The sequence below is a fragment of the Emiliania huxleyi genome (assembly GCF_000372725.1).
Source record: "Emiliania huxleyi CCMP1516 chromosome Unknown EMIHUscaffold_120, whole genome shotgun sequence".
In the NCBI taxonomy this organism is placed as follows: Eukaryota; Haptophyta; order Isochrysidales; family Noelaerhabdaceae; genus Emiliania; species Emiliania huxleyi.
Genome location: NW_005201391.1, coordinates 333736 through 346875, shown reverse-complemented (window position 1 = coordinate 346875; position 13140 = coordinate 333736). Strand labels below are relative to the sequence as shown.

At 64.1% G+C, this 13140-nt stretch overlaps 4 protein-coding genes across 4 annotated transcripts; 1 reads left to right on the top strand and 3 right to left on the bottom strand.

Annotated features, from left to right (window-relative positions):
* The first annotated feature begins 134 nt into the window (after window positions 1-134).
* Window positions 135-2913, top strand: EMIHUDRAFT_440231 (hypothetical protein). Its single transcript, XM_005790336.1, has 10 exons — window positions 135-641; window positions 792-857; window positions 965-1070; window positions 1140-1235; window positions 1391-1433; window positions 1512-1581; window positions 1664-2010; window positions 2163-2238; window positions 2307-2369; window positions 2434-2913. The coding sequence occupies exons 1-10, from the start codon at window positions 177-179 to the stop codon at window positions 2581-2583; spliced, it is 1482 nt and encodes a 493-aa protein (XP_005790393.1). The 5' UTR covers window positions 135-176; the 3' UTR covers window positions 2584-2913.
* A 673-nt stretch (window positions 2914-3586) lies between these two features.
* Window positions 3587-6682, bottom strand: EMIHUDRAFT_224974 (hypothetical protein; the record flags this gene model as incomplete). Its single annotated transcript, XM_005790335.1, has 8 exons — window positions 3587-3623; window positions 4812-5146; window positions 5181-5276; window positions 5348-5728; window positions 5752-6021; window positions 6072-6173; window positions 6336-6431; window positions 6677-6682. 8 exons carry the CDS (start codon window positions 6680-6682, stop codon window positions 3587-3589), a joined length of 1323 nt encoding a protein of 440 aa, XP_005790392.1.
* A 2068-nt stretch (window positions 6683-8750) lies between these two features.
* On the bottom strand, window positions 8751-9695 carry EMIHUDRAFT_440229 (hypothetical protein). Its single transcript, XM_005790334.1, has one exon. It carries the CDS (start codon window positions 9655-9657, stop codon window positions 9001-9003), a length of 657 nt encoding a protein of 218 aa, XP_005790391.1. The 5' UTR covers window positions 9658-9695; the 3' UTR covers window positions 8751-9000.
* A 1852-nt stretch (window positions 9696-11547) lies between these two features.
* On the bottom strand, window positions 11548-13137 carry EMIHUDRAFT_109551 (glycosyltransferase, family 8; the record flags this gene model as incomplete). The annotated part of the gene is made up of 2 exons (XM_005790333.1): window positions 11548-12912; window positions 12985-13137. 2 exons carry the CDS (start codon window positions 13135-13137, stop codon window positions 11548-11550), a joined length of 1518 nt encoding a protein of 505 aa, XP_005790390.1.
* Window positions 13138-13140: the final 3 nt, after the last annotated feature.

Below are 13140 nucleotides of genomic sequence, written 5' to 3'. Positions count from 1 at the left end.
CCTATCTCGCGCCCTCGTTGGGTAGGAGTGCGAGGGAGTGTTGAATTCGTTGAATCTAGGTAAAGCGTTTCCTTGCTGTTCCTTGCTCAACCTTACCGTCCGAAAAGAAGAAATTCGATTCATCAGTCGGCCGACTCCGCCCAGCACTGCTCTCAAGGACACGAGCATCTGGCCTCATGCCACGCCCCGCGGACCCGTACCCAATTAATGCGGAGCCGCAGAAGCGCGTCGCCGTCATCGGCTCCGGCATCGCCGGCCTCACCGCGGCGCACCTTCTCTCGCGGCGCTACCACGTGACGCTCATCGAGCGCGAGGAGGTGCTAGGCATGGATGCGCACTCAAAGACGTCGCACAACGCGCGGATGGACATTCCGCTGCGTGTCTTCTCCGAGAGCTACTACCCAAACCTCTGCCGCCTTTACCGCTCGATCGGCGTCGCGTTCGGCACGGCAGACTACTCGTTCAGCCTCGTCGACGACTGCCGCGGCGGAGGCGCCTACTTTCGGTATGTCAACCTGCTCGTCCGCGGCCTCGCGCTGCCGCTCCCTTCGCCCACGCTGCTCCTCGCGCCGCAGCGCCTCCCGCGCTACCTCCGGCTCGCGTACCAGTTTGGCCGCTTCCTCCGCAGCTCTCCGGCGCAGGCGGCTGCTCAAGCCCTGGCCGCTCCTCCCTCGCTGCTCCTCCCTCCCTGCTCTTCGCGCCCCCGCCCGATGTCCCCCCTCACTCCCCGCCTCCTGCCTCCCGCCCCGCCCCCTCCCGACTGCGCCGCGCCGTCCCGCTGCCCCTCCCAGGTCGCCCTCCCAGGCATGGGCGACCTCTGCCTCGAGGACTTCCTAGCGGCAAACGGCTACGCGCAGGCCCTCGGACCCTCTGCCACCTGCGCCTGGGCCTGTCCACGACAGCCCCCCCCCCCCCACCCACCCACCCACCCACCCCCGACACGCGTCCGCGGCACGCCCCGCAGGCCTTTGGGCCGGACCTGCTCTACCCGATGCTCTCCGTCGTCTGCACCTGCAGCTATGCGTCTGTCCGCACCTACCCGGCGGCACTCATCGTCGACTACTTTGCAGGCACGCGCGGCCGTCTGAGCCGGCACCTGGTGCGAGCCTGGTCTGAGGCCTCCCCGAGCCTTCCTGTAGGCAAGTACGGCCTCTCGGGCGCGCAGTGCCGCGCGCACGAGGGCACCCGCGAGGCGGTGGCGAAGCTGGCGCAGCCGGTGGCGCGCCGCGTGACGGGCGCCGTCCCGCCGCCCTACTATCGAGAGAGAGAGAGAGAGCCGGGAGGGAGCTGAGATTGGATTCTCGCGCCGGGGCCCCCGAGACGGGCGCTCGCCACGCTTCCACCGCTTCTCCGCTCGGCCGCGACTCTCGCCGAATCTCGGCTGATTTAGGCGCCACCGTGCGGGAGGTGCGCCCCTCGCAAGCGGGCGGAAGGCACGTCGAGTGGAGCGGCGGCTCATCTCGGCTCATCTCGGCTCATCTGGGCTCATCTGGGTTCATCTGGGGTGGCAGGCCACACGTCGAGTGGAGCAGCGGCGGAGGCGCCGACGGAGCGACGTCGCACCGCGAGGCGTTTGACGAGGCGCGCGAGATTCCAGATTCCCCACGGGGGGGGGGGCGAGGGTTGGGGGGTAGGGGGGCTCACCCTAGGTTGGCCCCCGCAGGTGGTCGTCGCCACGCAAGTGAGCGCCGCGCGCCGGCTGCTGCGGCCGGCGGCCGAGGCGAGCGAGGGTGCGGACCGCGAAGTGTACGACGCGTTGGGGTCGTTCCGCTGCGAGAGGTTCCGCGTGCTGCTGCACACGGACGCGTCGCTCATGCCCGCCCGCCGGCGCGACTGGTCGCCCCTCAATCTCGTCGTCTCTCCGACGGGGAGCGCCGCTTCGGTGACCGTCTGGATGAACGCGATCGACGAGAAGCTGCGGCAGTCCCTCTCTGCGCCCGTGTTTCAGACGTGGAACCCCGTGACGGAGCCGCGGCCGGAGGCGGTCGAGGCGGACGTGGCGTTCGAGAGGCGGAGATGATAGATAGACAGGTTGACAAGGGGGGGGGGGGGGGGGCACCGGCGCGGTATGGATGGACGCGAGGGCGGGGAGACGGCCGCACATTGGAGAGCGACACGCCGACACACAGGCAAGACACTCTCACATCCTCAGCTTACTTCAGGCCAATCGTCGACCCAGCTGCGGTGCGAGCGATGGGGAAGCTCGCGCGCTGCCAGGGTCGCGGCTCGCTGTGGCTGGTCGGCTCGCACACGCGCTGCTGCTCCCCTGTCTCTGCTGGCTTCTTCACACCCTTCTCCTCTTCCAGGTCGGCTCGTACGTGCGTTGCTCGATGCCGCTCCTCGAGAACGGCGTCACTTCCGCCATCGAGGTGGCCAAGCGGCTCGGCGCGCCTGCCAGCTGTCTGTCCCGCCATGGCTGCTCTCCTGCTCTAGGTGGCCAAGCGGCTCGGCGTCGACGTGAGCGACATCGAATATGTCGAGTCGCGGCAGGCCAAGCCACAGCCGGCGGGCGGGCGGCTGGTTTGGTGGGCCGTCGCCGCCGCGCTGGCGGTCGCCGCTGTACTCGCCGCCGCGTCTCGCTGAAACGGTGCCAGGCTGCGGCTCGCCTCGCAGCGCGGCCGCATCTTTCCGCCAGTGCCACGCTGTCATCTCCGCATCAGCAGGCCGGTTGGCATGCCAGTTTCTTCTCCCTCCTCTCGAGCCCCTCGCAACGGGCTCGAACTGAGGGGCGCCGCACACACGTTGCCGCTATAATCGGCGAGACGCTGAGGCGGGGGATGTCCATGCCGGATGTCACTCTGTGTATCTCGCCGTCGCGAGGAATTGTGCACAAGGACGCTCGCTCTCGCGGTGCCGCACACAGACGAGTAATCGCAGTAAACGGCTTTATCCTTTAACTGATATAACGGCGCGACGGCTCACACCACACATATCAAAAAAAATTGCTAACGCGAAAAACCGGCACACCAATCTCCCTTCCTCTCCCTATCCTTTCTTGGAGCTCCAGAGTCCACACCCCCCTGCCCCGGGATCGCGTACAAGCTATGGCTACCGTAGGCCACACTAGCGTCGCTGGGGGTTCCCTGCCCTAGATGGGAAGCTGGCCGCTGATCCGAAGACCGACTGCACCAGGGCGCCTAGATATACTCAAGGTGAGCGAGGGTGAAGTTACGCCTTAAATGCCTGTCTCTCTACTGTGGACCTTACTCCGAGCTCGACGGCTCCTCCTATTCCCCCACCCCCCCTCCCCCCCCACTCTCTCCGAGTAAGGGCGTGCGCTACGTCCCCAAGGGGGGGGGGACGTGGGGGGGAGGTGTGACTTTTAGGTTGTAGCGTTTGGGTTTTTGTGGGGCACCCAAACGGTTTCGGTTTTCCTCCTTGGTGCCCCGAGTAGAGCGCGATCTCCCCTGGAGTCTGTCGCGCCCGTTCTGTCTAAGCTCGAGGTTCAACCTTCCAGTTGATCCTTATCGGACTGGTGAGGTCTGCCTAGCCGTCGTAGTGTAGTGCCTGGGGTGCGTCTGCGTCGGTGCTACACACACTCGGCAGGACGCTGCTGTAAATCGTTGCTGCTGGTCGTCGCTGTTTGTTAAACGATTTTCGCCATGGTGTTTTTTCTTTTTATGCTTAGGCAGTAAAAAGAACGGAAACGTGTGCGGCAGGCGCGGGCTCGGTCGATATCCCATACTTCGACTCACATCTTCACTGCTGCGGTGTGTGCCCGGGGAGGCGCGGCGGCGGGGTGGATTGAGAAGGTCTCAGAATGCAGAGAAGCTGCAGGCGTGCAGAGGCGCGCGCTGCAGTTTCTCTGATCGGGCTGCTGGCGGTGTGCGCGAGACGGCGTGGTGAGGCGTGAGGCAGGCTATTGTAGTGGGGTGCGGGCTGCGTCTAAGCGTATGCGTGCACATGGTGCTGTATGCTGTGTGTGCAGGCAGGCTGACAGGCTGTGCACAGCAGACTGGGCGGATGAGCGCGCGCGCGCGCTCGTGCGGGCGTGCGTGCGCGCAGCGTGCCACGCGCGCGCCTCGTGCAGTGCAGACAGGCGCGAGGCGGCAGGGGCGCAGTGTACGCGGGCTGATGGTGCTGTATGCTGTGTGTGCAGGCAGGCTGACAGGCTGTGCATAAGACTGAGCGGATGAGCGCACGTGCGTGTGCGTGCGTGCGTGCGCGCCTTGCGTGGTGCAGTATCTGCGTCGTACTCGCGGCGCGTCCTGGTACAGCCGCTTGTGAGATGCCTGAAGCAGTGTGCAGAGCCTGCACAGGGCGCAAAAAGGCGAGGTAGTGCTGGTGAGGTGTGCTGCGGCGCGCGCGTCGCGGCGTGAGTGGATATGCGGCTTGCTCTGGTAGTGCGAGGGGCGCGCAGCTGGTGCGGGCGGCGCGGGACGGCCATGGGGCGCCAGCACAGGGCAGACGCACATGGCACAGCTCTGAAATGGCGCTGCGCGTGTTTGCGTGCGCGCGGGGACGTACGCGCAGTTTTCACGCGGTGTGCGTGGAGAAGGGCATGAGAGGCGCCGGCCGCGCGTGTGTTGTCGTGTGGGAGTTCGGAGTATGCCCGGAGGGCGGGGTGGTTTAGGGCGACTAGACTTCGCACTGGCGCCGGAGGCCCCAGATATGAAGAAAAGACACACCACACATATCGTCGGAAAAAATTGGACACCTCCTAAGAGATGGCTATACAACTACGGCTTTAACTATCTATGACAAGTTGCCGGGGCCAACGCTGTCCGCTGGACCTGGAGCCATCAAGCTAGGTACTTGTACAGAAGCTGCCACTCCCGGGAGGACGCTCGGGAGCCTCGGGCTCCAGGTACTCCCGGCGGATGAGGTCCACGACCATCGCGTCGAAGTAATCCCTCGCCAGGGTGAAGTTGGTCCAGCTCGTGGTCCACCTTGGCCTCGTTCTGATCAAGGCCTGCGCCTTCTCAGCCAGATCCTCGTGCTCCACCCGCTTCTCGCTCATCATTACCTTGATGATTCCCCACTCGACGACATGCTTGCGCTCCTGCTCCGCCTCCTTCAGCGCCGCGTCCTTCTCCTCCTGCGTCATCTCCGCGGCGATCCTCCGCACCTTGATCCGCTGCTGGCGGTCGGAGAAGGTGGCGTAGCTCAGCGTGTCGGTCGGCGCGACCTCCCTGCCGGCCGGATCCTTGGTCAGGATCTTGTACTTGCCGCGAGAGCACGTAGCGCTTGAGCTCCTCGGCGGGCAGGTTGAGGCGGCCCTGAATGTCGGAGAAGGTCATCGAGTCCGCCTCGTTGAAGAGCAGCAGGATGCAGGCCTGGTAGGTGAGACGAGCAGGTCGTGCTCCTTGCTCTTCCCCTATTCCGTGAACTTGCTCAGCGAGTGCACCCACCGCAGCCGGCGGTGCGAGGTATGTGAGTCGTAAAAGGCCTTGAAGGCCTCGACGCACTGCAGCATCTCCTTTTGCAGCTTGAGCTCGTCCGACTTGTACTGTGGCCAGAATTTGGTGGTGAGCACCTGCACCGTCAGGTCGAGCTCCTTGTCCTTTTTTGTTTCCAGAGAAAAGACCTTGTCGTGCTCGAGCTCCTTGTCCTTGACGTGCTCGGCGAAGGCGGACTGGATGTCCTGCGACAACCTCATGTCGGTCATCATGCCCTCCATGTCGTGAGTGAACTGCGCGCCGCCGCGCAGCTTGAGCTTGGCGATCATCGAGCGCTCTGCGCTAGCGCCCACTGAGGGCGCCAGGAGCAGCGCTTCGCGAGCTGCCTCCTGTAGAACTGGGAGAAGATGACCTTGTCGAACAGATAGCCAAAGAGCCGCACCACCTTCTCGAGCTTGTCCTCGAGCGCCTCGTCCGAGAGCAGCGCGCCCGAATTTTTGAGCAGGTTGTCGCAAAAGTTGGAGAGCAGCTCGGCGGTGGCGCTCTTGCCGATGTCCTTGTTGACAAACTCCTCGAAAGCCTCCCTCGCCGCCTTGAGAAACGTCGCGTCGCCGTTAAAGTAGCCCTCGCCTAACGTCGAGCCGATGATCTCGCTGTACACGCCGTCGAGGTCGAGCAGCTCCTGCACGTCGCCATCAGGTCGCCCTCGGCGTTGGCTGACTGCTTCTTGACCAGCGCGAGGCCGGCGTCGGTGATGTGCTTGCGCACGATGTTTGCGATCGGCGGCAGACCGATCGGGACGAGGCTAAACAGCTCGACCATGCGGTGGTAGTGCTGCCTCGAGAGGGTGGTAGTGCTGCCGCCGCCGCCGCCGCCTCCGCTGCTGCTGCCGCCGCCGCTGCTGCAGCCGCCGCCGCCGCTGCTGCCGCCGCCGCTGGTGTTGCAGCCGCCGCCGCGCGTAGAGACGGCCAGCAAGTTCTCGAGCAGCTCGCGCACCCGAGGCAAGGTGAGGTCTTCAAAGGCGCTGCAGGCCTTGCGGTAGGCGTTCTCCGCGACAGAGAGCTCCGTCCCCGCCGCCTCCCGCCGGACAGCCTGCAGACAGCTGCAAGCCCGCGCGCCGGCTCGCACAAGCTCGATGCGCTGGGCGCTCTCGCTCTCTCCGAGCCAGCGGTGGCGCCCTGGGCAGCACCCTGCATGCTGGAAACGGCGGTACGGCCGGGTCGGATCGAGGGTTTGGCGGCAGGGTTTGGACTTTTTGTTGTCCCCTGACACAGTTATTGTTATGGTGTTATGGCTCTCGGGGCATAGCAGCCCATAACATGTGGGGGGCCCATAACAGCCATAACACCCATAACATGTTATGGGCTGCTACAGTGGGTTTCGGGCATTAAGAAAACGTAGTATTAAGAAACCACGCCGAGCGATTTTCGCGAAAATCTAAGAAACCACGGCGCGCCGCAGGCGCGCCGGCTGGCAAGCGCCGCAGGCGCGCAGGCTGGCAAGCGCCGCAACACACTCACCCAAACGCCCCTGTGATGCAGTCGGTTGGCGTCGACGACCACAAGGTGCCGCCCAACGAGACCGACCAGGTGCAGCCGATTGATCGCGGCATGGGGCGCCAGATCAAAGTCTACCTCGGGCAGCTGCTCGATGAGTGGCTTGACGACGAGGACAACCTCGAGAAATGGGAGTCGAACAAGCTGACGGCCTCCATGAAGGCGCTCCAGGGCGAGGCCAAGCGCAAGTACTTCGAGCACGCTCTGGTGCCCTGCTCACAGCCGATGGCACGGACGACGACCTCATCAAGCTGGAGGGCGCCCCCGCCGGCTACAAGGTGGTGATCCCGCAGCTTACTTATTTTTTTATTTTTTGAGAGCGCCTTCGTTGTTAATAATACAAACCCATTGGTCCTGTGTCGCAGTCACACTTGTCGCAGTCACACACACGCACACGCCAATCCGCACCGCGCGCCCGGCCACCGCCTCGCCTAGCGCGCCTCGCACGGAAAAATGCCTCGGCCCAGCGGTCCTGAGTGCCGGCCGGGGCTAAGAAACCACGGCGTGGGCTGGGGGAGGAGGGTGGAAAGGCTTAGAAACGGCGGCGTGCCGCAGGATCCTGTTTTCTTAATGCCCGAAACCCACTGTATGAGAGAGCCGTCCCGGATCCACGGTGTTATGGCCCGAGAGGCCACACCGAACTGCTCGCCGCTGGAATTTTCGCTTCGCGCGCTGCCGCGCGCGAGGTTCGGCATCGACCGCCAAATATTTTCTCTTTTGCCCTTAAGTTAAATTCAATAACATCAACCTGCCTCCTGACTGAGGCTGAGCGATGGCTTCAGATTTCTCAATCAAGACCCCCCTCCCCCTCCCCCCCCCTTCACGCAATTTGCTTCCCGTTTCTAACTCGTACTCTCTGCAGCTCTGCCGCTCCCCTCCGTTTTAACATGTACCTTAAAGTATGTCTTTCCCGCAATTTAACTCACGTCCTTTTTCTCTGAGCCCTGGCCTCGATCGACACCCTCGACACCGGGCCTCGACACCTCGACACCAGGGCTCAGCTTTTTCTTTCCTTTTTTCGCTTCATGTCTCGAGGTTTCTAACAAGTGGAAGCTGGCTGCTCCCGCTTTTTAGTAGTTAAAGCTCCGTGCCAGTCGTGCGAGCGAGTAAGTTGTAAAACTCTTCCTCATCCGGATGACTCATCGCGCGATCGATGGATGGATGTTGCTGCTTTCCGCGTTGATGGACCACGCCTCTCGGATATCAGAGCACAGCGAGTCGTACGTGTGCTCGTCCTCCGCCAACACAGGCAGCACATTCCACATAGTTGAAGCCGGGAACCCTCTTGAAGTCGGAGACGCGCAGGTCAACCGACGAGGGCTTCTGGCTCATGAACATCCTCATCCGGTAGGCCATGGTTGGCTGGTAGTAGCTACGCGGCGCGGGGCGGGCGCTCCAAAAAGAAGAATTTACCCTACGCCGGGTTTATCGCGGCGTCCAAAAGAAAAATCCGTGACACATTAACAGCTGTTATGAGGTTGTTATGCTGGCTGTCATAACAACCAGTGGGATGTGTTATGAGTGTTATGAGGTGTTATGAGGTGTTATGAGGTGTTATGGTAGGGTGGGCATAACAGCCATAACAGCGATGGAGGTGTTATGAGGTGTTATGAGGTGTTATATGGGGTGTTATGAGCAGCCAGCCATAACAGCCATAACACCTGTTATGGCCGCTCCCATAACCTTGTCTGGGGACAATTTTTGGAAGGTTTACTCTCTCTCTCTCAAGGTGTATGGTTTCCTGCTCAAAGACTGCCCCCCTCCTGCTGACAGGCCAAGCCTCCCGCCGACAGGACCATACCCTCGAATGCCCCCCTCCCCCCCCCCTTCGGCCTTCGCCCCACCGGCACCGCCGGCCGCCTTGCATCAAGCCTTGCAGACCATCACCAACCAACACGCACACTAGATACCCGGGTACGCGCGGTGGCAGCCGCCGTCTTGGAACAGGTACCGCGAGCGCGTCCGGTGGGGGACTAGCACTAGCCGTCTTCCGCGTCGGAGATTCGGAGAGCCCGCTGTGTATGTGTACAATACGGTCAGCGCGATGCGCGTCGACGGCGAAGCGACGGTCTCTGTGACACGAGACTGCGCACATGAGAGGCCTTTCAGCGATCGTAGGGCGACGGCGCGACGGTGAACCTGCCACCGGTCGTGCGCGCCGCCGCTGTGGCAATCGAGAAGCTGTCTGGCCCAACCTCCAGGTCCGAGCCGGTCGCAGTGAGAGTGATGCGGCCATACGTCCCCGCACCGTCGCCGAGCGCCGCAAACTCGCGCAGACTGCCGACCAGGTCAGCCGTGAGCTTGCGGGTCACGCGCGATTGCGACATGTGCGCGCCTCCGATGCGGACGTCGAGATCAAACGTCGAGCCGCGTGGCGTCTCCGCCTTCAGCGTGATGTACGTCGCCTTGTTCGTGGCGTGAGTGGAGGTGAGCTCGACATTGAAGCCACCGCCGCACGCGTCGAGCAGCGCCACAAAGGCCGGTCGGTGCTGAAGCGCGGTGCGGCGGACTCTCTCAGCGTCGGCAAGGCCCTGCTCGTCGAGCTTGATCAACATCGTCGACGAGGGGTCGATCGAAGCGCCCGGACACTTTGCAAAGGAGGTGCGGTAAACGTGGCCACTGCTGCCTCCGCTGAAGCTGTGGCCGCCGAGATGGTTGATCGAGTCGCTGATTTTGAGGGTGAGGAGCGGAGGCATCGAGTCGCGGCCAATCAAGAGGAAGCCCTTGGTGCTTCGCCAGTCGTAGCAGCTGGTGCCGTTCATGCCTGGCACGCTGCACGTGAACTCGATTGAGACGTCTGATCCGCCGTGATATTGCTTGGACGACGCGGAGTCGTGGAATGTGCACGTGTAGGAAAGCCCGTCCATGAGCTGGACCGGATCAGACACCGGGTCTGCCTCGTCCGCATCACGCTTGCGCTTGCTCACCGCTGGTTCCGCGGTCGCCGGTGCGGGCACGCGCCTGACGGCCCGCTGCCGAGAGGGATCGGAAACGAGCTGCTGCTTCATCGCAGACGGCGGCTTGAGCGCAATCACGTATTGCGAGCCTCGAATCGTGGCGATGATCTCGTCGTCGCCACGTTGAAACGCCTCTTCGATGGCGCGCGATACGGGAGCGTCGTAAGGTGCAAACTGCCCGCTGAGCATCACTGACCACTCGGGTGCTAAACCAGCCGCCGCTGCCGGGCTGCTCATCGTTAGTCGGAAGAGGTTTAGCTGTGAGCGCTGTCAGCGATATCGAGCCCAAGGGTTTCTTTAGGAACCCCTGCACCCACCCTCGGCATGTCTCCTACGTCCCCTTCGCTTCGCCACCCCCCGCCACCGAAAGTCGCAGAGGTAGTTTACCTCCGATCTAGCTGGGTGCCCGGACTCGCCGCTCCTTTCCGGCTCGCCGCGGAGTGCCGTCAGTAAGCCGTCACCCGCGCCGCCACCCCAGCCTCCCGCCTCTCGGACGCGGACCTACCTATGGGTCGGCTCTTCGACCCACTAGGCCACCTTTGGCGCAAGAGGTAGCAAGACTGCGGCGGCAGCGCGCACTGACGCGGTCGTGCTCGCGACGAGGGCGAAATCAAAACGACTGACGGACGGGCACAGACAGGTCGCCCCGTCGCCGTCGGAGCCAAAACAGCGACGGGTGTCGTGGGCGTGCGTGCTTGGGTGGTTGTGAGCTCTCTGCCGCTTTCGACTGTCAGCCCACGACACGTACCGGTGTAGAAACGTCGTGTGAGTACCTCAGATGCGTCTGAAGACCGCAGGGTGGCACCAAATCGGGCGCCAAAGGTCGGCAGAACTGGAAGGCCCCCGAGGGGCCAAAATGGCCCCGTTGGGCTCGTTCCGAGGCTTGGACGGACTCTCGCGGCTGGTTTGTGCGCGATGTCGGCAATGGTGATACACACGCACATCGGGCCGATGCCAGCGGTACCCATTTTACGAGCCTCAAGCCGCGAGCCGCCCTGCAGGCGCCGTTTTGGGGCTCCGGAGCGAGGTCATGCAGAGCCAGAGGGCCCTGGGGGCGCTTTCGAGGCCTCAGCTACCACAACACGCCTTTAGAATGGTCCCTGAGCGGCTCCCACGATCCCACCAGCACCCGAGCTGCACGACACGACCGCTTGTTTGAACATTAGCGACACAAAATATTAGGTCACCGTGCATAGAGAGCGCTCCGCCACTGACAACACAAGCCACACGCACATACACGCAGGTAGACTTGTAGTGCAAAAGAGACGACAAGACGGCCACAATTCAGCATTAGCGAGACGTAAAATGGGCATCTTTTGGTTGTTGGGGAGGGATGTAATGTTGTATACCAAAGAAACAAGAACACCCGGAAACAATCACTGCGAGTCCGAGGGGCCGCGCGCTCGCGCGCCCCCCGCTCTCTGACGACGAGACAGTGTGGCTCAGGAGACCGCTGCCCCCCTCCCTACCCCAGCCCCGGCACCCGCGCCTCCCCTCCCCGAGCCGTCGAGGCATACGAGCGCCGGCGGCACACACACTGGGACACCCGCGGCGAGGACCGTCCCCAACAACCCAGCCGCGCGCCACTAGCCATCTCCATATGGTCTCAAATCAAAAGCCTGTCAAAAGCCCGCACCGCCCGGCGCGTCTTTTGGCCGGGCCGCCGGGTGCGGGCAACCCTAGGGCGCGCCCCCCCTACTTCTTGACCGGCTCCTCCTCCTCCTCCTCCTCCTCGTCGTCGTCGTCCACCGCGCTCACGACGCCGACGGGCCCCTTGCCCTCGCCCAGCGCCTGGAAGCCCATCCGCTTGGCCTGGACGACGGTCATGTTCTTCGAGACGGCGACCGGCGCCTTGATGAAGAGCTTGTGCAGGAGCGCGCCCGCGCCGAGGCCCAGCAGAAGCGTGCCGATGATCGCGATCCACGCGATCGTGTTCTCGCCCCAGCCCGAGTCGTACTCAGCGTCGCGCTTCCAGCGGCGGCGGCGGAGCATGCGCGAGTGGCCGTGGCGGCTCGAGGCCATCACCTCTCGGAGCTGGCGGCCGATGCTCGTGTGCACGTCCGAGGCGAGCTCCGAGAGCGTCGGCTTGTGCGCCATCGAGTGGCCCGCGCTGACGCCCGAGAGGCGGCGCAGCATGCGGCGCGCGCCGTTCCGGCTGCCAAAGCTGCCCTTGGAGGACTCGTCGGTGGCCGAGGAGGTCAGGCGGTCCCACACGCGCTTCCAGTAGGCGTACACCACCGCGTCGCAGTCGGACGGCACCGCCACCTCGCCGTCGGCCACCACCCACGGCTTGGGGCACGAGTGCGTGATCCAGTGCACCGCGAAGGGCGCGCCGGCAGCCTGCCAGTCGTTGGCCACGTCGGCGCGGCCGATGGCGAGCTTGGTGACGCCACGCTCGGGCGTGGAACCGTCGTAGTACGAGTTGAGGAGGGCCTGCTCGGTGCAGTCGATCACGTTGCCAAACTTGTTCTTGTGCTCCTTGCTGCCCTCGGCGAGCAGGTCCTGGTAGGTGGCCTCGGACGGCGACAGCATCATCACGCCCGCGTTGAAGTACGAGTGGAAGCGGGCGCGCTCGGCGGCGAAACCCTTGACCTTGTCGAAGGCGCCCGAGGCGTCGCCGGTGAGGACCGTGTCGGCGTCCAGGTAGAGGATGCGCTCGTACTTGAGCTGCTGCCACAGCCGCAGCTTGGTGGCCATGTGGCCCCACCGCTCGCCCTGGTCCTTGTCAAACCTCGAGCACTCCTCCGACTTTCCGAACCAAAACTCGGCAACCTCGTCGACGACGGCGACGGTCCAGCCGGCGACGGTGAGGGCGGAGCGCCACTCCTCGGGCACCGACGACGTGACGAGGCACACCATGTCGCGCGCCGAGTCGAAGGAGCGGATCGAGGAGCCGAGCACGAGGGCGCCGCGGAAGTAGTCGGCGTTGTCCGTCGTCAGGAGGGTGGCGTAGGCCTGCGACTTGCGCAGCGGCTTGAAGAGCCACGGCGAAGCGGGGCGGCTCACGACCTCGCCGCGCGAGATGGAGTCGGAGAGGGCTGGCGCGGCCGCGCCCAGCACCTGCGCGGCGGCGGGGGAGGAGGGGGGTGTCAAGGGGCTCGCGAGATGAAGTCGGCCGGCGCGGCGCCGCACCTTCCGCTCCGAGGCGAGGTAGGTGACCGGCGTCTTGGGCGACGGGCGCAGGAGCGCGTTGATGCGCTCCTCGGTGGGCATGGTGAGCCGCTCGACACCGAGGGCGGAGAGGTCCGCGTGCAGTCTTGTCGGCGCGGCGTATGGTCGCGCCATGAG

Coding starts and splice junctions, on each gene's coding strand:
- EMIHUDRAFT_440231 (XM_005790336.1), top strand. CDS start 177: ATGCCACGCCCCGCGGACCCGTACCCAATTAATGCGGAGCCGCAGAAG. Junction 1,434..1,511: donor CCCTCGCAAGCGGGCGGAAG/GCACGTCGAGTG, acceptor CTGGGGTGGCAG/GCCACACGTCGAGTGGAGCA. Junction 2,011..2,162: donor GCGGACGTGGCGTTCGAGAG/GCGGAGATGATA, acceptor AGCTTACTTCAG/GCCAATCGTCGACCCAGCTG.
- EMIHUDRAFT_440229 (XM_005790334.1), bottom strand. CDS start 9,657: ATGAACGGCACCAGCTGCTACGACTGGCGAAGCACCAAGGGCTTCCTC.